We start from the raw sequence: 20,603 nt of genomic DNA, 5'->3' as shown, positions 1-20,603 counted from the left end.
AAACTACCGACCAAGTATACTCTACTATGTCGACAATCGACAAAAGAACTCGTCACATCTTTAAACTTTCCAGACAGCGCCTAATCGCGTTATTAACGTAGGCTCCGTAAAAAAAGTCCCGGAACTCATTAAAATCTTGGACTTGCTTTAATTGGAGTCGCAGTTGTAAAAACAGGGATAAGATTTCTTGTAACTTCAGTAGAATTTTTAATATCTTCGTTGATATTTTTTAAGTGGGGTTTCGTACGCTTTCAAAATCCAATTTAAACTGACGCTAAGCTAGTAAATTGGCTATGACGGACAAATAATATTCATACAAATGGAAGAATAGTAAGAAATTATGGCATTGGTTCATTTGAAACTGAGTCTTGAAGGACTTTCGCCATAAAATATATTTTTAAATCAGAAAAAGTTGAAGACACTTGTCAAAATATGAACAATACAAAATTATCAAGAGATATTAATCTAAAATCTCGTTGGATCGTATTTCTTGAGACTTAGCTTTCTAAAGCGTTTTCGCTTTCAATCAATCAGGACGTCACAATGACGTTTATAGTCACTTTGCTTGACCTAATTTCTGGACGCAAATTGTCGGTGACTAAATGCCCTTAATGGGTAACATCTGATGTTGACAAGATTAGACAGAATTTAACTTGACGAAGACTCCTAATACAGGCTTAAAATTAGTGCACTGTTATTGGCATTTACACATGTACACGTATTTGTATAGTTAGTAGGTACTAAAAGTAGATAATTTACTTTGACAGAATAGTGTCTTGCTGCACAGACTAAAATAGTATATAAAAGAAGAAAAACCAAGGAGGTTAATGAGGATAATAAACTCATCAATAATTTTAATTAACAGCTAACTAAATATCGAATGCATCTAATAAAACTATTAATTGAATATCTTCAAGCCGGATGCAGGCAGCTTTCAAATGGTATTTCTTAAACTCTACGAGAGAAGCCTAGCTATAAGGATGATCTCAATTGCAATAAGTTTCTTACAAAAATTTCATTTTTTACACAAGCTTATATTGTTACCAGAGAGATTTATTGCATTCAATGCGTTACAAAAAAGTCATGTCTTGCCCAGACAGCCGTTGAGGAGTTTATTTGTCGGGAGACGCTCTAGGGTACCTCAGGTTATGTATATCATGCATTTTAATCTAACGTGTATAACTTCAGCTCAAGTTGAAGACGTGTGCTTGAAATCGAGTTGTAAGACTCCACCTGAACAAATTTTGCTTCAACAGTACATTAATAAAAGCTCATAAAAAGTAACAATCTTTATACTAGTTCTTCAGTCCTTGAAATTACTGCCAATAGTAAAGACCAGTATATAATTGCCAGTTTCTTTTTGCGGTTACTGAGAACCTTGACTAACCCACTGTATTAGGTTACGCCGCCTTGGGTGTTACAGCTAACATCCGAATGATTGATAGTAAACATATAATAGTTTGTAGACGAATCATAAATCATTTACTGATCTATAAACAATAAAAAAATACATTGCAGACCAAATTACGACAGGATATATCAGGTGGTTCCCGGAGATTACGAAAAATTCATGTTATTGAAAACTTTGATAGTTTTTTCCGTATATAATGTGAGTGAGTGATGATTCAGATTTCGGTCATAAGAGTATCTATCCTTATTATATGTAAGTGATAAAAGTTCGCTATTTAGAATTGTCTAAAAAGTCACAAAATGATCGGGTGTTGTAGTAAAAATAAACATTTATATGTCGAAATAAATATAAGACTACAGGAAATTCTCAAGTGACAAACGGTTCTAATGGACTCTTGTCCACTGCGGAATGTGTTAGTTATGCTCAGTCTAAGGACGACGTTAATTGTCTAAATAATTGGATTGTTGTTAACTATTTCCTACCTGTTCTCCAGCATATGCTGTCGACCTTATGTTGTCGATATAGAGCTGAATTTGCAATTAAAGCTGTGAGCATAAATCTAGTGGAGAGGAGAGTAAGGTGCAGGATAGCTCTGTCTAGACTATTAGATGCTAGATTTACTGTTGTTTAATCTACTTCTAATTCTCATACCGTCCTAGAATTAAATTAATTAGGGTTTCGGTTTCATTTCCAGTCAGGTCAGAATACAGTCTCATCTCGGCAATAAATATTTTCTTCTAGATGTATAATGAAATTATCATTTGTGATTTTACAACCGCCTAACTTCACACTTCCTTGGGAATGCTATTGTCACCTATCAAATTGATTAAATTTACTCAAACCTTACCAGTTCCATTTTTAACATAAACCAGGCACTCTGTGAACGTCTCTTCCTTTAATTTTAATATTATCATTTGACTTCTACACCACCGCAAAACTTTTCGTCAAAGAAATTACATTTTAGAGCGCAATGAAAAATTCAAAGGACAGTAACTGTAAAATTGGCTCAAGTCTTTCTTTAAAATTTTAAGTAACTTGCGCTTTTTATTACACAATTTTGGAGCCGCTCCAACTCCCCGAAATTGGTTATAAATCCTGTTTTATTAAAACAAAGTCTAACTGAACATCATAAAAATAGAAAAAAGCTGAAATCGTAAAAATTAAACAATTTTTTAACCTATTGATGCATTATTTATTGGTAGTGTCTTTTAGCGATAAGACCGCCAATTATACTTTTTTTTAACACCAGATTAAACTAAATAAAACCTTGTATACCTAATAATGATAAATTCGTCTGTGTCTTGCCACAATTGGCTTACAAATATTTTGAACGCAAACCGCAATATTATTACATTTCAATATGCAAAAAAGCGAATTGCCCAAGTGAGACGATAATATCCAATGCACTTTCGAAATGCAGTATCCTGATGTGTGGGCGTGATTGCATCATAGCCCACGCTAAATTATTTGCGTGATCGTTTGGTTTGAGGTTATTTTAATAATAAATTTAGGCTTCTTTGCTTCTTGTTACGTTAACATTTAGGTAAGTTGCACCAGGCAACTTTAATGTTGACTTTAACCTGCACGCCACTGACGTTTAGACGAAATGGTGTAACGTTTTCTCGCAACCGACTCTTAGTTTGTTGTGGGTAAAACTACTACTAATTATTGACTTCATAAGTAATGTAATACTTAAAAATATATAATATATAATATTTTATATACTTGATCAAATTTTTGTAATTCATGAATTTAAATTGATCAAAATAATATATTTTTTGAGTACATTAGGCTATTCAAGCCTAATGTAACCCTCATTATAGTTATATACATATTATGTTATTATTTATGTTGCTTTAGAATGTAATAATTAATAATTTATATCTACAATTACATAACCTTACCATCTTAAGAATGTAGCCCATTCATTGCACAAAGCATATTCCACATTACCATACCGTGACAGTGTGCTATGGTATGCCTGAGGTATTCACACTATTATGCATATTGCAGCTCTTGAATTAATATCATTCTAGGTATATCTAACTTATGATGAATAGTTAGGTAACTTATGTAGGTACAACAAATAAATATTTATTTTAACACATAGAAATAAGCACAAAAGAAGGTTTCAGTGTCACATAAACTTTTTTTTATACTAGCAGCCCGTCCCAGCTTCGCTCTGGTAAAATCATAATAAAACTTTCACATAAATCATCCTATAGATAGTCAGATTTCATTCAAAATAATTGAATTTCAGGATTCGAACCATCAACAGTAACAACGTGAATTCAATGGTGTTTACGGCTGAGCTGTCTACTCATATCTTTAGTTCACGAAATTTTGAATAGGATTATTCGTTATTTCTTTTCACACTCATTTAACTACCCTAAGGTAACATTTTAAAAAATCCTGAAACACGGGTTTCAATATTTTTGTTGCATTAGTGCCAAGTTTCAAGCAGATCAGTAAAGATTTTCGTTATTTTTCATACAAACTTTACCCCCAATTTTTACCCCTTTAGGGGTTGAATTTTGAAAATTCCTTTCTTATCTGAGCACTGCGTAATAACCTAAAGCTACTGCCTAAATTTCGCGTTAATAGCTTCTATGGTTTAGGCTGGGCGTAGTAAAACACGCTTGTTCTTTTATATAGATAGATAGATAGTAGGCAAGCGAGCATGCGAGTTGCCTGATGGTAAGCAAACACCGCACTGGACTGCACTAGCAACTATTTAAAACGATTTTAAATTGTCTTTAAGACTTACCGTTTCGTTAACGTTTATTTCAGCCATAGTAGTTTCAATAGTGCTATTTACCTGAAACAAATATTTTCTTTTACAATCTTAATCACTTAATAAGTTTTTTTTCGAGTCTTCTAACACTTGTGTCAGATTTTATTCAAGTCGGGTAAAGGCATCTGATATTGCTTTTACAACTACCTACCGACATCTAGTGAGAACTAGTTGCAAAAACAGTCAACCAGTGTGCGGGAAACATCGTGGCGTGTGGTTCCGCCCTAGAAAACGACCACTTCATATCCTCTCGTGGATGTCGTACGAGACGACTAAGGGACACACAGCCTAGGCCGCTGATAGGCTACAATAGCATTGCCAATGGAATAAGGAATAGAGAAGAAGAAATAGAGGAGGTCGTTTTTAGTACACATTTCACAAAAAAAAAATCACTAATAGGTATTATTTCCTTTCACCGAAAATAAGCAAACAAAACTCACGTACCGTGCTGTTTAATTTATTTCAACTGGTTGCCAGTTTGATAATATAATATTATCATTATTGTCATCAAGTACGTTTTCGCCAAAACATGTCGCGTTTAAATAAAATCCTACGCAAATATCAGCATTCCGTCTGCGCTTTTGCATATATTTAGGGCACCGTTAATTCCTATTTAAGGAAAACTACAGAGACGGACATTTCACAAAGGTTAAATATGTTTAATATCACATTCTTTGAAGAATCTCACAATGATAGACAAAGACAAAGATTATTTATTTGCAAAAACATGAGTATAATTTTTTTACAATGTGTTGTTAAAAGAATATCAGTCATTCTTCTCAGGCGATACTATTTATTCTCAATTAGCTTTTTGCCCGCGGCTTCGCTCGCGTGATCAGTTATTTTTCCTGGATGAAAGGTACATATGTCCTTCTCCACACTTCAAACTACACGTTTGCAAAATTGCAAGAAGATTGGTTGAGTAGTTAGGACGTGAAGAGGTAACAGACTTACTGTCGCATTTATAATATTAGTTAGGATTTCTTTCTTCAATTAACTTCCAACCGTACAGATAAACGTGGCCTTCGAATTTTGCAACTCAAGGCCCTGTTTACCCCGTAAGGCATAAATACGTGATACTGTATCTTTTTCTCCTATGAGTGAAAGAATTGCACCAATAAGATTACGAAAAATTCGACGGAGTTCACTTTTCTTGCACTTCTAAGTCCAAAAAAAGCTTTTAAAACATTTCTTTATCAACGAACTTATCCGAAATGATAAAAGGTTTCTTCGCGTGTCAGCTACACGCTATAGCCAAACTCGGACAAATGTCGACGACAATGCTTAAACATTGTGTAGTATGTATGATTGTGTTTATTTACCGCAATGAAAAAACAGCAATGTATACCGAATCTGACAAGTTCGGCGACCTAGACGGCAATGGTGTGAACTGCGAGTATCAACATCTCACCACTAAGACGAAGTTGCCAAATCTGGCAGTTAATTTAGCGGGAGCTCACAAGTTTGCAACGACCGAGTGGCGTGACTCATCCGACTTCTCAAACTTCAGGCTTGTAAGGATTAATACGCCGCATGCTTGAGCCACAATATTATGAGCAATAACCTTCGTCTGGAGTAATGTCAACATGCATTAGATCCTTCACCTTTAGTTTCATCTCAAATTGGTATTTCTGTGCATTTTTCTTTTAATGGAGTTCTTCAAAAATACTGTGAAACGATATATTCAAGGCCAAAAACGCGCGTAAGACACCCCTGGCACTTCCCATCAGGTAGGCTGCATCCCTGTTTTCTTGCTCGATAGTACCTATACAAATATTTGATAATAAATCATAATGCATTTGTAAACAATGTTAAGTTTTATTCTTATTTCTTTAAACTTAGGTGATCATTTGGCAGTTGTGAGTTAATTGTGTCTGTCGTTGTGATAAACAGATATAACATTTATTTGATGACTGAACTAGAGATGCACGTAGATACACACACTTGTCTAATCATTCCAAGAATAATAATTGTTTTGTTAATTTCATATGCCTTATGGCGGGATACAGAACTCGTTGTTACACAACATCTGCTTACCTTATCTGTATTCACGAAATAAATCAGTTGTTTTGATTCAGATTAATATATTCTACAACTTCATCAGTTTAAAATAGCAATAAAATGTATTTATCAAATAATAGACAGGCTGATGAGTCTTTACGCGGCTGCGTTGCGTTCTGTATTATTATATCTTACTAATATTAAAAATGCCAAAGTTTGGTGTGTATGTTTGTTACTCTTCAAGCAATATATACTGGACGGACTGTTATTAAATTTGGTACACGGGTAAAATATAACCTGGATTAACACATAAGGTACTTTTTATCCCGAAATTTCCCGGGAGCGGGGCGCAGCTAGTATATGATAAAGTCACTACACTAACAATAATTGATTACATGAAATAAGTCACGATGATACCTGGTTGACTTCCATCCATTTATCAAGAACATTTGAGTAACCGTACAAGTTGTATCTGTATTGTCGTCAATAAAAAGGTGCGGGAAAGGACACGTTAATGGAAAAAAATACATATATTAGGACAAATCACACAGATTGAGCTAGCCCCATAGTAAGTTGGAGACTTGTGTTATGGGATACTAATTCAACGATACTATATTTTATAACAAATACATTATATAGATAAACATCCAAGACCCGGGCCAATCAGAAAAAGATCATTTTCCATCATGACCCGACCGGGGATCGAACCCGGGACCTCTCGGTTCAGTGGCAAGAACTTTACCACTGCGCCACAGAGGTCGTCAAAAACTGTAACGAAACAAACTGACGGAAAGGAAGTGAAACTTGCAAAATTTAAACAAAAGCTGTTGTAGAGAACATATTTTCTCAGTTTTAAACGCTTCAGTCTGTTTTCAGTTTTCAAATAAATTATTTGAAACTTTCTCAAACTAAAGGACACATGGAACTTCGGTGTAGGGTGACAGTGATTTCCATATTTTTTTCGATAATTATATTGATTTTTTATTTTATATCACACTTTGCAAAGTGAATTTGCAGGTGATCATAGTGGAAATCCTTAGTCTGTGTCTATCCCCATGGGAAACAGGTGTGATAATGTGCATATGTAACAGAAGAACCTATCACCCGTTTGGTGCTTGAACTGTCATACCAAATCAGAAAATAAAAATATTGGTGGATGACATTTGAGGCTTGTGGTTCCGGCCTAAAAAAGGGTCGCTACATACCTTCGAATGGATGTTGTACGAAGCAACTATAACTAGGCTAGGCAGCTGATAGGCAACAATTGCATTCTCAACGAGGGTTGATGTCAAACAGGCGTCCTTAGTAAAGTTACATCTGAATATTCAGAAAAGAATATTGAATTGAATTTCTTTATCAAAGAAAAAAATTTTTTTACACAACTTCAGGATTTAGCCGATATTTAATGTGGTCATCTGTCAAGAAGAAAGATGATATCCACATTAATTTGACCATATGGTCACCCCAGCGAGCTCAAGCGGGATCACTCGGTAAAAACCACCGGACCGCAGGCGCCGCAACTTTTAATGAACTGCCAGCTATAAACTTGCGCCCTCGGGCCCTAATTGTGCCGTTATGGTCATTTTATTGTTATACATTTAATTACTAGGCCGTTGTACCTAAATTTCATTATACTGTGCGAAATAGGAAATAATGTGTTGGAGATAAATGTAAATTTTGAATTGTCTGCCACTGAATATCCTCCCGCGAATGTTCCCAAGGCGACAAAGGGCTTGACAGCTGATAGGTAACAATAGAATTCCCAAGGAGGACTGACGACTGGATTTCAAAGGTTTTCGAATTGAATTGAAATTTCAAAGGTTCATTTTTTATAGTAACTCTCGGTTTTCAGACATCACAGCATAGAAAGAAACTGGAAACTCGCGAAGATGAGAATTGAGAGAATAGACGTTGGGCGTCGGACGAGATTTAGACAGTTCTAAATTTTATCCATAAATTACCAGTTTAGAGAAATTTATAATATCACTTTTCAGTTATTCATAAACAAGTAAGTACTTATAAAATCTTTTGTGCGTCGAGTCGAGTCGCATGAGTTAATCAATGAAGTGTTTGTTAAACCTATTCAACAAAGATGCGCGTCAAGTCATAATGTCCAATCATGTCAGCATTGCGTCCTTATCGCAAACGATTCATTGTTGACCGATCACTGTACTTTCTGTACTGACATTTATATGATACGGGAGAGGTGTAGCTAGGAATGTATATGCCCTGGTGCAAAAATATCTGGGGGGGGCACAGACAAATAAGATGAAGTTTTACTAGTTGTTCGCCGCGAACTTAAACCACAACAAATTTTTGTTGAGTTTTTACAAAATTGTGAATATTTAAAAAACTATTTAACCGGTTTTGATGCCTCGCGAACTTTAAAATTCTATTGACAGAACTTACATACCTTTTGAATTTCATAAAAATCAGAGCAACGGTGCGAAAGTTATCGAATACGTTCGAAAGTTATAAAACGATTAATATGCGACAAATAGATCGCTAGGAAGAGTCAGAGGGCCCATAAAACTTAGATCCCCTGTTGCACACAACATCGTCTAGCACCCCGATAGCTACGCCACAGATACGAGAAGTGATTGCTTCGAGCTTTGGTAACCGATTCTTGTGCAAATATCACCAAGATTACAACACTGTTGCTATAAGTTTATATGCCACATTGTAATTGTAAAAATTGTATTGTAAAAATAGCTATTACTCGCTTCATATGTGAGAAAGTTCTAATTCCCGTGAGAACTTCAGGAAATCTTTTCGTATTGCTTGCCTCCATAAATTTTAGATATCTACATACAGTTGAATAAATGGACAACACTCAACGGCCCACACTAAGCTTGTATCGATCGATGGACACAAACACAGAATCGGACACAATACAGCCAGTACGGCAGACAAACATCTGTGTCACAAGTACAATAGGATATATATTTTAGTTAAGATGGTCCGTTAGAGTAAGGCATAAGTTTACTGTTCCAGTTTTCAAAAAAAAATATACCCCTCTATTTTGCACCGGTTTCATAGCTAGGTACATATATACATATTTTATTATATAACAAAAAAGTTCCATCTAAATCGTCTAGTAGTTCCGAAGATTAGAGTGTACAAACAGACAGACTTTTTTTTTTTAATATTACCTTATTAGTGTTTTTTCAGCGCCCTACATTTTAAGTATGAATGTAGAAACTTTTTTTACTATACATATTATTATAGCTCATATATTGTTCAAAGCATTGATGATACATTTTCAACTCGTGCAAATCGTGCATAAAATAAATACAACCGGATGCAAGAATCTGCGCAAGCGCATTCTTATTAAGCAAATCGTTTTAACCGATTGCATAAAAAAGAGTGCATTCATGTTACACATGGTTATCAATCAAGCGACGCAATATCTTTCTTCACATTTAGATAATTTTATGGTAAGTAATGGTTTTTCTTTTTTAGGGTTCCATCCAAAATAAACAAGGAACCTTTATGATTTCGTCATGTTTGTCCGTCCGTCACTGGCTTAACTCAGAGATTGTTGGTTCTAGAAAATGCATTTGTAATAGATTTTCCATTAATATCGTTCCAATATGACAAGAGGCGTCCGACTTGTCCGTGTCAATCGGTCAATTGAATAGATCGAGTGACGTTAGTCGATGTACAATTAGTTCGTTACTCGATTGAATGCAGTCGATGTTGCAATCGATGCAGCTGAGTGGCGTAGCACTGATGTTAGTAATGGAACCATTGATTGTTAGATTATTATCCGACTGAATAAAGTAGGTTCATTATTTAATCTTGAACCTTAGCACAACATAGCACTTTGTAGGTGATATATGATTTTTTTGTTGATTTTGATTTTTAAGATATTTTTTAAACCTTGGACCGTGGTTTTGACTATCTCTAAGGTGATAATCGCTAAGGAGATATCGGTAAGATGGTTCCTAGTTCAAAGAATATCGATTGCCATTCAGAGCGGAACGCAGCGAGCATAATGGGCACTTTCGAGGTAGCATTTGATATCGATTTTGTATTTTATTTTCAATTTCAAAAATTTAATTTAATTTTTTTTAAATAACAAATTTTATTTTATTGTACTTGTGGTATACTTGTGAGATTACGTGCCCCGTCCTCGCACGTAATTGTACATCACAACCACATGACTGATGCTCCAACGACTGTGCGTCTCGCCGTCTCGTAAACAACTGAGCGCTTGCTCGCAGCGCTATGACTTACGAATATATCACTGTAGTGGAGGGGAAGTGAATATCGGCATACACTACCGTACTTAAGAAATTTTTTCTATTAAGCTTTACCTTTAACACATAAAGTAAATATGTAATCCATGTTACACATAGAAGCAATAAAAACATATAAATTCAGTCTATTTGCTAGAGGAAATATTTAATGTATATTTACCCTGTTAACAATAATCTATTATCATTAACAGGGTATAAAAACGCGAACACATTAAATATCACTTACACAAAAGCTAAGTGCTAAGATCTTCATTCGTATAAAACCATGTCGTTATGTCCACAAAAAGTGGCGTATGTTAACGACTGTGCAATTACAACTAGCATGGAGTCCACACTCGAGATCATTAAACACTTTTTTCGTGTTAAATAGTTCATAAGTGGCCAGTATGTCTCAATTTTTTTTTTATAAATAAACTGAAATTTATTATACTATTTTAATATAGTTATAATTTATCATCTTTTATTTATTTTTTTTTCAATTTCACAAGAATTTTATCGTTTTAATTGTAAGTAGATTAATGTTGTCATAGTCGTTGCAAAAGAAAAACTTAAGATTACCTTTTCACCTCGTGATTAATGGTTATTAATCACGACATGTGCATTTATTTGAAGAACAAGTTACAAAAATCCATGATATGCTTGGCGTCAGAGACTGCGGTCTAAGATTATTGCTGTAATAGTCGCCCTACGACCACACCAAATGGTACCACAAAAATATAAAAACCAAATCCACTAATATCCTATAACAATCCAATTATTCTCTTTACTACTGCGAACTGTTCAAGTTGTAATGTTTCTCCTCGCGTCGATATTTCCTGAATCCTACAATACAGAATTCTTCATTGCAAGAATGAATAGACATTTTTTAGCTGCGTGTTCTGAATTAAGGTCAAACGTACTCAAATTTTTAATTAAAGAACATGAATTCTAAACCAACTTTCTCAATTATTACCTTCAACAGATAGGCTAAGTCAGTAATCTAATAAAATTAAAATTGCATCCAATAGAATGGCGTAGTTTGCAAGTACTGCACAATCTCCGATGAAGTAGATAATCCCGGTAGATACGAGTGCAACGGCCAATGCACTTTGTTGCAAGTTAAGGAATCGATAGAATTTATTCCTTTTAGTAATAAAATTAAATAATTTCTACAAACAATACATCATTAGGTAATAAAAGCACGGATCCACCCGAAGAAGTGTTAATATTGAAAAAATAAAACTTTATGTCATTTAATCCTCTTTTCTCCATAGTCGTATTCCTCATGGCTGTGGGTCGTGGTCATTACGTGGAATGAAACACACACAAAAACTTGGCCATTTAATTAAATGTATAATATTATTGTAAATATTAGTTAAATTCTTTATTAGTTAATAGAGTCATTAAAACTAAACCTATATTAAGTTGAAACTTCGCATATAGGAACTACTCAAGGTATCGTTTACGTCATATTTTCATATTTGGCATACCCTGTATATTAACTCGATTTTTAAATAGATATAAATTTAAAACTCGTTTAATAAAAATGTAGATAAAATTTTTATGGTATGTACAATGGAAGCTACCATTTTTGGAAGATGCTTTCTATCATCATTGTTATTTTGTGGCATTGCATAATTCACTGTGAAGTAGCTTTTTGGCATGCATTTGCCATTCCTGTGCATAGTTGCATCAATTGTTTATTTATACTTATTGGAATGCTGTATCATTTACTTAAGATGGCTTTTTGTTTGAGTTCTCGGGCCACAATCCAATGAGAAAACAAAGGCTTGTCTTAAATATTTCATAATTAAATTATAGGCTCGTCCCGGCTTCGCTCAGATAAAAACATAATAAACTATATATCTAAACCTTGGTCAGGAATCACGCTATCTATTGGTGAAAACCGCATGAAAATCCGTGCAGTCGTTTTTAGTTTATCGCGAATAAACTGACGCTGTAGAGGACTTTGTTTTATAAAATATATAATAGTTTAATTTATTATTATAATATTCTATTAATACAAAATCAACAGACAGACTGACAACGAAGTGATCCTATAAGGGTTCCGTTTTTACCTTTTCAAGTACGGAACCAAAAAATGGTGGAGAATATATGCGAGTCAGAGGACTGAACATGAACATAGATTGGTTTTGTAAAGTTATTAGTTAAATTTATGCGGAATAATAGAGTGTGAACAACAAATCATGTTGCATTTTATTCAGAAATTCATATCAGACTGACACTTGATTGTACAAATAAAATTAAAACAATAATTCTCTAGATCTCTATTGCTTGTTTCTCGTTGCTCTTTTCGACTTCTTCAGCAGAAAATTAGTGTACAATAAACATTATTTATGTTTTATTATCTACTATTATTATAGTTATACCTACTGCCCTTGTACCATAAAATATTATCGATACAAAATTAGAAATTTATTAATCAATGGAACTAAGTACATGTGCAGGTTTCTAGCCGTTAAAATTTATACTCAAATAGTAATGACTGGAGTCATAAAACCATAATTGTGTTCAATAGAAACTGTCAGATCTTGGAAGTCAACACAAATGAATGATGCTGGAGGATGCACCAATTCGCTCAGAGGGCAATGCCTCTCTTTATTGGTGCTACAAGTTTTTATGACGTTATGTTTCATGCAATTCTCTGGACAAATATAATTTTACTGGTGCAATGGTTTATCCACTTCTAAAATTCTCTTTATTTTAGGTACTTATCCTTACATATTATAAAACAAAGTCCTCTGTCGCGTTTGTCTGTTTGCGAGAAACTCAAAAACTACTGCACGGATTTCCATGCGGTTCTCACTAAATGATAGAGTGTTTCCTATGGAAGGTTTAGGGGAATAATTTACTACGTTTTTATTCGAGCGAAGCCGGGACGGCGCTAGTTATAGTATACAAATAAGTATACTATATTCATTCATTAGAAGAAAATAAAAACTTAAACTATATATATATATATATAGTTTATATATATATATATATATATATATATATATTCACATATTCATCGAATGCAATATCGGTAGTCAAAGTAGGCACTTAACAGAGTTGTATTACGGGAATCGCATTTTTATTAGCTTTCCCGTCTCCGCATTCCATTACATACCTATGTTATTTATTCTAAATATATGTACATAGTGGCGCCATTCAACTTTATTACTTTAAATAGGAAATTTTATATAGTTGCAGATTTTTATTCAAGTTCATTTAACAATTGAAGTTGTCTAACTTTTTTTATGTATCAGAAATAAAAGCCCCAAAATTGCTTGTATATGTTTGGAAAAAAAATATGGTTTCATCTTGTGTTCTTTTCTAAGAGTGGGTTTCACCAGTCAACATTGACGTTAACTATAAACTGCGGTGAAAAACGCAAAATACGCCATTTTGTCCAAACGTTCGTGGCGTGCAGATTAAAGTCAACGTCAAAGTATCCGGTGCAACTCACAATAAGTGATTGAGTTTTATTCTACTGCAATAATAACAGAACCCGAACGACAAAAATTTAATTTCAAATATTTTTTATTTTCTAGAAAACTCATTCTGATTTACATTGAAATAAGTACAAAACAAAGCGGTGGTGGTGTAATGGTTAAGACGCCCGCCTATGAATCGATAGGTCCCAGGTTCGAATCCTTTTGCCACTTTCCTCTTGCCACATGAGTTTGTATACCATTTGACTCATGTATAGTAGTTTTCACAGACCACTTGCTTCCAATGAAAGCTGCATACTGGTATATTATTATTAATTTTGTGTGTGAAATGGAGAAGGCAATGGCAAACCACTCCATTAATAATGCCAAGAAAGTTGTTGTGTGTGTTTCTTTCCACGTAATGACCTCAGCCATGATGAATACGACTATGAAGTGAAGACAAAACAAAATACCTTTTACCTAATATACCTAAGTTTGACCAGGCAACAACATTTTGAATAAGAAATATACGTAATTAATCCATTGCATAATCCTTATAAAATTATAAATATACATGTTAATATTGCACCTTTATTGACCGGGACATTTGTTCAAAATGGCGGACAATTTTACTTATTAAACTTTCATCAGCATTCATTAGCCAGAATAAATTAAAGACCAATAAGGATAATAAACAAAATGTATGGGCTTTACATAAAAGCCGCTGTTGTATTTATTATATATACAATTATGACAGTGGACTTAACTATATCGTTTTATAGTCTATCGTAAATAAATAAAAATAAAATTCGCATATACCTTCAATAATATGGTAGAGTTCGTCTGGAGGCCCTATGTGCATAGTATGGGCCATTGAGTATAATTGTCCATTTATTTGTTTATTTAATATCCGAAAGAATTAAGGATTCATTGAAGCATCTGTGTCTAAAATATCTAGAAAGTTGACGGAGTGAGACATTCCTAAAATCTGCGCCACCGAGATCGTCAAACATTACACAAGTGTATAAAGATCTATAGATACGTAACACCAATCCAGAAATACTAAATGTTTGCCATTAAATTGTTTATCACTTCTCAGTGTGTTGTCAAGCAGTATATATGTGTCCCAATGGTCTGATTACCAAGGATACTGTCGACATAGGAAAGCGGATCCTAAACTCTGACGCTTTACGGCTGAGGAAGGAATCGGGAAAACGCTTAGATTAGAGAGAGAAAGAGACAGTTGTGTTGAAGATGGCATATATAAGATTTATGATAAATTATCTGAAAAAAGTCTATAGGGTCCTTTAGAACTGCACCTTTGAATCGGTCTCGGTCTGTTGAAAGTCTTCGAGCTGTCAGCCAATGAATATATACGTCATGTCAAACTGTATACTGACGCCGCCGGTAAATTCAACGCTTTCGACATGATACGAGTTATATGGAGTGGGTTAAAAGGTAAGGAAATCACAACGATAAATACATTTTAAGTCCTTGAGTTTAAAACACAAACAAACTAGTTGAACATAGACCATTGAGAGAACAGAATTTTTAAACAATTAACTTTTGTCCAAATAGCTCTTCAAGTATGAACGTTTTTCCAACAGAACTTTTGCTACACGAAGACCCATTCATTCCATAGACTTGTTTCCCAACAAAACGGTAATATGGGGTAATATTATGTAATAGCTTATGGTGTAATGTGTCACGATATTCTAGATCTGTCCCAATTTTTTTGGCCATTTAGATCTTTAAGTTCGACCCAAAAGCGTACTTGTGTGGTACATACCTGTGTGGATAGTGTCGTCTCCTCACCGGCCGTGGTCTGACTACTCTGTCCAATGATGTAGACCACTCAGCTTCCCTGGGTCGTGAGCGAGACAGCGAATTTCTCGCTTCAGCGCTTCTAGCACTTTCCATAAGGATCGCCGTATACTTCGTAATCAACATTTTCACTTCACCCATTTATTTATTTTCATTATCACACCTATTCACATTTGAACACTGTTTTTAACTTGTGATACTAGAAATTGGGATTGGTAATCTAGATAAATATGTCAATTTATTAATGATCATAATCAGCTATTTAAACGTCCCACTGTTGGGTCATGAAGAGTATGTAAGCAGGAATAGTTGGGAGCACAGTAAAACACGTCTGGTCACTACGGAATTTATTGCGGAGATGAGTGCCTTCCAAAAATGACAATCTTAAATAGCTAATTATTACAGCTACCCACTTATACATATGTTACACCCTACCACTTAATTAATACTAAGGCCTTACATAACATTTATACAAAAGAAAATAAAATACTTCATATCTTAAATTGTTTATGAGCTAATCGATCTCAAAACCAAATCTTAGAGGTCGTTTTCTGACACGGGGTGGTTCTCGTCCGGAAGGAAGGTTCACGGGTGGTGCATTAGTGGATGTTGTCTCGTTAACCGGACGCTCCGTCGCTTGCGCACCCTCGCTTTCATATGTGACGTCACTATGACGATGCTCGGATGTAGTTGAAGTGTCTACTACCTGTTCAGCAGACTTAATCTGCTCAGTAGTCGAAAGCTCTGCTTCGTTACCCGCGTCAGTAGAAGCAGATGGTACGTTTAATGTAGCAACTTGGTCTATATGCCTTTTTATGGGTGGATCTTCTTCCCTACCAATCAAATAATGTCGAGATCCCAATTTTTGTTCTATTGTACCCATTAACCACTTATTTTTCCCTGAAAAATTTCGAGCCTTAACTTTCTCACCTACATTTAAGTTCCTTAACATTCCTCCAGCACTATTCATCTGTTTTTGTTGCATTTTGTGAACCCTGTCTACTACCTGCCTGTCACCTTTTAAAAGATCTAACCTCGACCGAAGCTGCCTATGTTGTAACAATGACGCGGGTGAAACGCCAGTGGTACTATGTTCAACGTTACGATAAGCCATTAAATATGACTGGAGCGCTGCGTCTATATCAATTTTATCCCGCATTGCCTTTTTTACTGCCCGCTTACAAAGCTTGACGGCGCCCTCGGCCGCTCCGTTTGATGACGGGTGGTACGCGGCTGAAAAAGTGACCATTATACCGTTCTTACTCATAAAATCAGCATATTCCCTACTCGAAAACGGAGGGCCGTTGTCTGAAACAATTTGTCGTGGTAAACCAAAACGAGCAAATGTTTCACGTAATACTTTTATAACCGAACTAGCCGTCGTCCTATTCATATGAAACACTTCTATCCATTTAGTAGTCGAGTCTATAATTACTAAAAATGTGTAACCCTGGATGGGTCCCAGAAAATCGGCATGTAACCGCGTCCATGGTTCAGGCGCATACGGCCACGACTGTGGAGGCGCCCGTGGCGGGGCAGACCCCTCTGCGACACACGTCGCGCAATCCTTACAAACTCTTTCAATATCGGCGTCTATCCCTGGCCACCAAACTATGCCCCGCGCTATACTTTTCATTTTTACAATTCCAAGATGTCCTATATGCATTTCTTTTAACAAGTTCTTACGCAAACTACTAGGTATTACCAACCTATAGCCCCAAACTACACAGCCCATGTCCAAATATAACTCATTACGGCGTGTGAAATAAGGTTTGAGTTCTGAATCAGTACAACTTGGAGGCCAACCAGATTGTATGTACCTCACTACTCTTTTAATTACCTCATCTTTAACTAATTCGGTTACAACCTCTTTTCGAGTAACAGGTAAAAAATCTTGAATAAATTTAATATAAGTAGCCTCAAGGTGGGGTTTCGGTTCTGGCCCAATCGGCAAACGGGATAATGTGTCCGCCACATTGTTCTCGCTGCGCACGTATTCAATGTCATAGTGGTAGCCCGCTAAGATCACAGCCCAGCGCTGCATGCGACTGGCGGCCATCACGGGTATGCCCGTTTTATCACCAAAAATAGTTACCAAGGGTTTATGATCCGTTCTCAATGTGAACTTCCTACCGTAAAGGTATTGGTGAAATTTTCTAACGCCATAAATAATTGCCAGTGCTTCTCGTTCTATTTGTGAATAACTCTTTTCTGCTGTATTGAGTGCCCGAGATGCGTAGGCTATAGGCCGCTCGCCGCCCGGCGTCACGTGCGATATGACCGCGCCGACCCCCACACTGCTCGCGTCGGTTGTCAACAACAACGGCAAATCCGGCGAATAGTGTGCTAAAACCTCACTGGATACTAACATTTTTTTAATTTTTTGGAATGCCCTATCCCTTGTTTTATTCCATTCATATTTATTATCTTTTCGTAATAACTCATACAATGGTGACAAGACGGTACTTACGTTTGGAACAAACCTTGCATAGTACATGACCAACCCAAGAAAAGAACGCAACTCCGTCACATTCGTGGGCGCTGCGGCGTTTTTTATAGCCTCGATTTTCTCTGGGCAGGTATGCACTCCTTTTTCGCTTATTGTTAACCCTAAATATGTCACGGAGTCCGCAAAGAATGTGCATTTGTCTTTTTTAACTTTTAATCCATATTTCCTTAACCTAGAAAATACCTCTTCTAAAGTAGCTAAATGTTGTTTATCATCTAAACCGGTAATGATGACGTCATCTAGGAAAACCCCTACTTGGGGTAGGTCCCCAAAAAGTTGCTCTAATTTCCTTTGAAAAATGCCGGGGCTAGACGCTAGACCATATATCAATCTATTATACATAAATAGACCCTTGTGAGTGGTTATAACTGTACATTCTTTAGAGTCGTCCAACTCTAACTGGGCGTAGGCTTGTGATAAGTCAATTTTTGAAAATTTTTGACCACCGTGCAATTTAGTCAATAAATCCTCTACTCTCGGTAATGGAAAACGATCCACCTCTAGGCATTTATTTAATGTTAGTTTAAAGTCACCACATATACGTATCGTACCATCCTTCTTCATGACCGGCACGCTGGGCGTTGCCCAGTCGGAGCTGGTGACGGGCGAGAGGATGCCGTCGCGCACCATCTGGTCGAGCGCGCGCTCGACGGGCTCGCGCAGTGCGTACGCCAGCGGTCGCGCGCGCAGGAATACCGGCCGCGCCGCGCTTTTCAGTCGGAATCCGACCTTGCCGCCCGTGAACCTTCCCAACCCGTCCTCAAACACCTCACAATATCTGGAACTGAAGTCCGACAAATTAAATGTTGAACTTTTAATATTATGACAATTACTCACAGGCAGATCGATACGTAATTCCTGGAGCCATTCCCTACCTAATAAATTAGTTTTGCCACAATCGACTACATATAAATCTAGAGGTTTACACTCTTTTTTATATTTAACTAAAGGTCTAATTTTGCCCACGGGGTGAATAATTTCTCCAGTATAATATCGCAACCTCAAATCGCTGTGTAACATTCGACAGGATGGAAATAAATAATTATAACAGTCATAACTAATACACGATATAGCACTACCTGTGTCTATCTCCATAGTTAACATTTTATCATCAATTAAAATGTCTATAGTGTATGGTGCAAACTTTTTTAAATTATACAATTCGATACAATTATTATTTACCTCTTCACTGTCATTATCCTCACTGTCGGACCTCACCCTTTGTTCTGAAAGGTGATGAAGCTTAGAATAACCACCTCTAAATTTTGGACACATCCTTTTTAAATGCCCCTCCTTGTTGCATACTCGGCACACGTAATATCTAAACTTGCATAAAGTGGCCTCATGTTGACCACCACAAACGTTACACCTCTTTGTATCAGGGTTTTTTCCAGCCGACCGTTTATCGCTGCCCGCTCCGCTTCTGCCGCTCGCGCCAGCTCCTGTCTCCTTATCGCTCTGGCCACGATACATTCCTCCGTGCCAAGTACTAGTACGCCTCGCTCGGTTCCTCTCCGATGATCTCAGCTGATTCACTGATGTCGTTGGTAGCCCGTCACTCTTTCCGGCCCTCGTACGGTCCTCCACCAACGCCGCATTAGTTTCTGCTGTCTCCATCGCTACAGCCAGTCTAAACGCTTTTTCTAAAGTAATGCTGTCTTCCTCCGCAAATAATCTCTGTCTTATATTTTCATTCCTGAGACCGCATACGAATTGGTCTCGAATGTTCTCCTTCAAACTGGCCGACTCAAATTTGCAGTCTTTCGATAACCTTTTCAATTCTGTCAAGTAGTCTATCACTATTTCGTTTTCTTTTTGTACTCGCTGCCTGAATTTGAACCTCTCTGCTAACAAACTTGGCTTCGGTTGCAGATGTGCCTTCATGACCTTGACAAGGTCCTCGAACGACTTAGTCGACGGTTTGTCCGGTGTACACAAATTCACCATCAATTCATACGCATCACTCCCCATAACAGTTATTAAGGTAGCCACTTTCATTGCTACTTTCACTTCGTTCGCAATAAAATATTGTTCTAAACGTTCTACGTACGAATCCCACAAATCTTTCGTAACATCGAATGGACCGATCTTGCCTATCGCCATCTTGATACGCTTGTAGTCTCGACACGACACTTTTACATATAATTATTTTAAGTATTTATTTCTTATTTGGTTTTATCACGCACACGTATACGTCCAATTATTTTTCGTCGCCACTGAAGAGTATGTAAGCAGGAATAGTTGGGAGCACAGTAAAACACGTCTGGTCACTACGGAATTTATTGCGGAGATGAGTGCCTTCCAAAAATGACAATCTTAAATAGCTAATTATTACAGCTACCCACTTATACATATGTTACAGGTCATAGGTCTGTATTTGTGTATTTAT

At 36.2% G+C, this 20,603-nt stretch overlaps 2 protein-coding genes across 6 annotated transcripts in view; both read right to left on the bottom strand.

The window, feature by feature from the left end:
- spri (sprint) overlaps window positions 1-20,603 on the bottom strand; it is a 212,301-nt gene that overhangs the window by 118,574 nt on the left and 73,124 nt on the right. The window contains exon 2 of one of the 5 annotated variants that reach the window (XM_053752372.2): window positions 15,671-15,925. The exons of 2 other annotated variants lie outside the window; for them this stretch is intronic. In XM_053752372.2, coding sequence (XP_053608347.1) covers window positions 15,671-15,846 — 176 coding nt within the window. In that variant the 5' untranslated portion in view covers window positions 15,847-15,925. The remainder of the gene's footprint in view (window positions 1-15,670; window positions 15,926-20,603) is intronic. 2 more of the 5 variants (XM_053752374.2, XM_053752373.2) reach the window with 2 other exon arrangements.
- On the bottom strand, window positions 16,032-19,520 carry LOC128674077 (uncharacterized protein K02A2.6-like). The gene is made up of 2 exons (XM_053752387.2): window positions 19,397-19,520; window positions 16,032-18,998 (listed from the first exon to the last, which is right to left on the bottom strand). Exons 1-2 carry the CDS (start codon window positions 19,408-19,410, stop codon window positions 16,220-16,222), a joined length of 2,793 nt encoding a protein of 930 aa, XP_053608362.2. The 5' UTR covers window positions 19,411-19,520; the 3' UTR covers window positions 16,032-16,219.

This window comes from Plodia interpunctella, chromosome 12 (genome assembly GCF_027563975.2).
Source record: "Plodia interpunctella isolate USDA-ARS_2022_Savannah chromosome 12, ilPloInte3.2, whole genome shotgun sequence".
Classification (NCBI taxonomy): domain Eukaryota; kingdom Metazoa; phylum Arthropoda; class Insecta; order Lepidoptera; family Pyralidae; genus Plodia; species Plodia interpunctella.
This window is presented reverse-complemented; position numbering and strand designations above follow the sequence as displayed.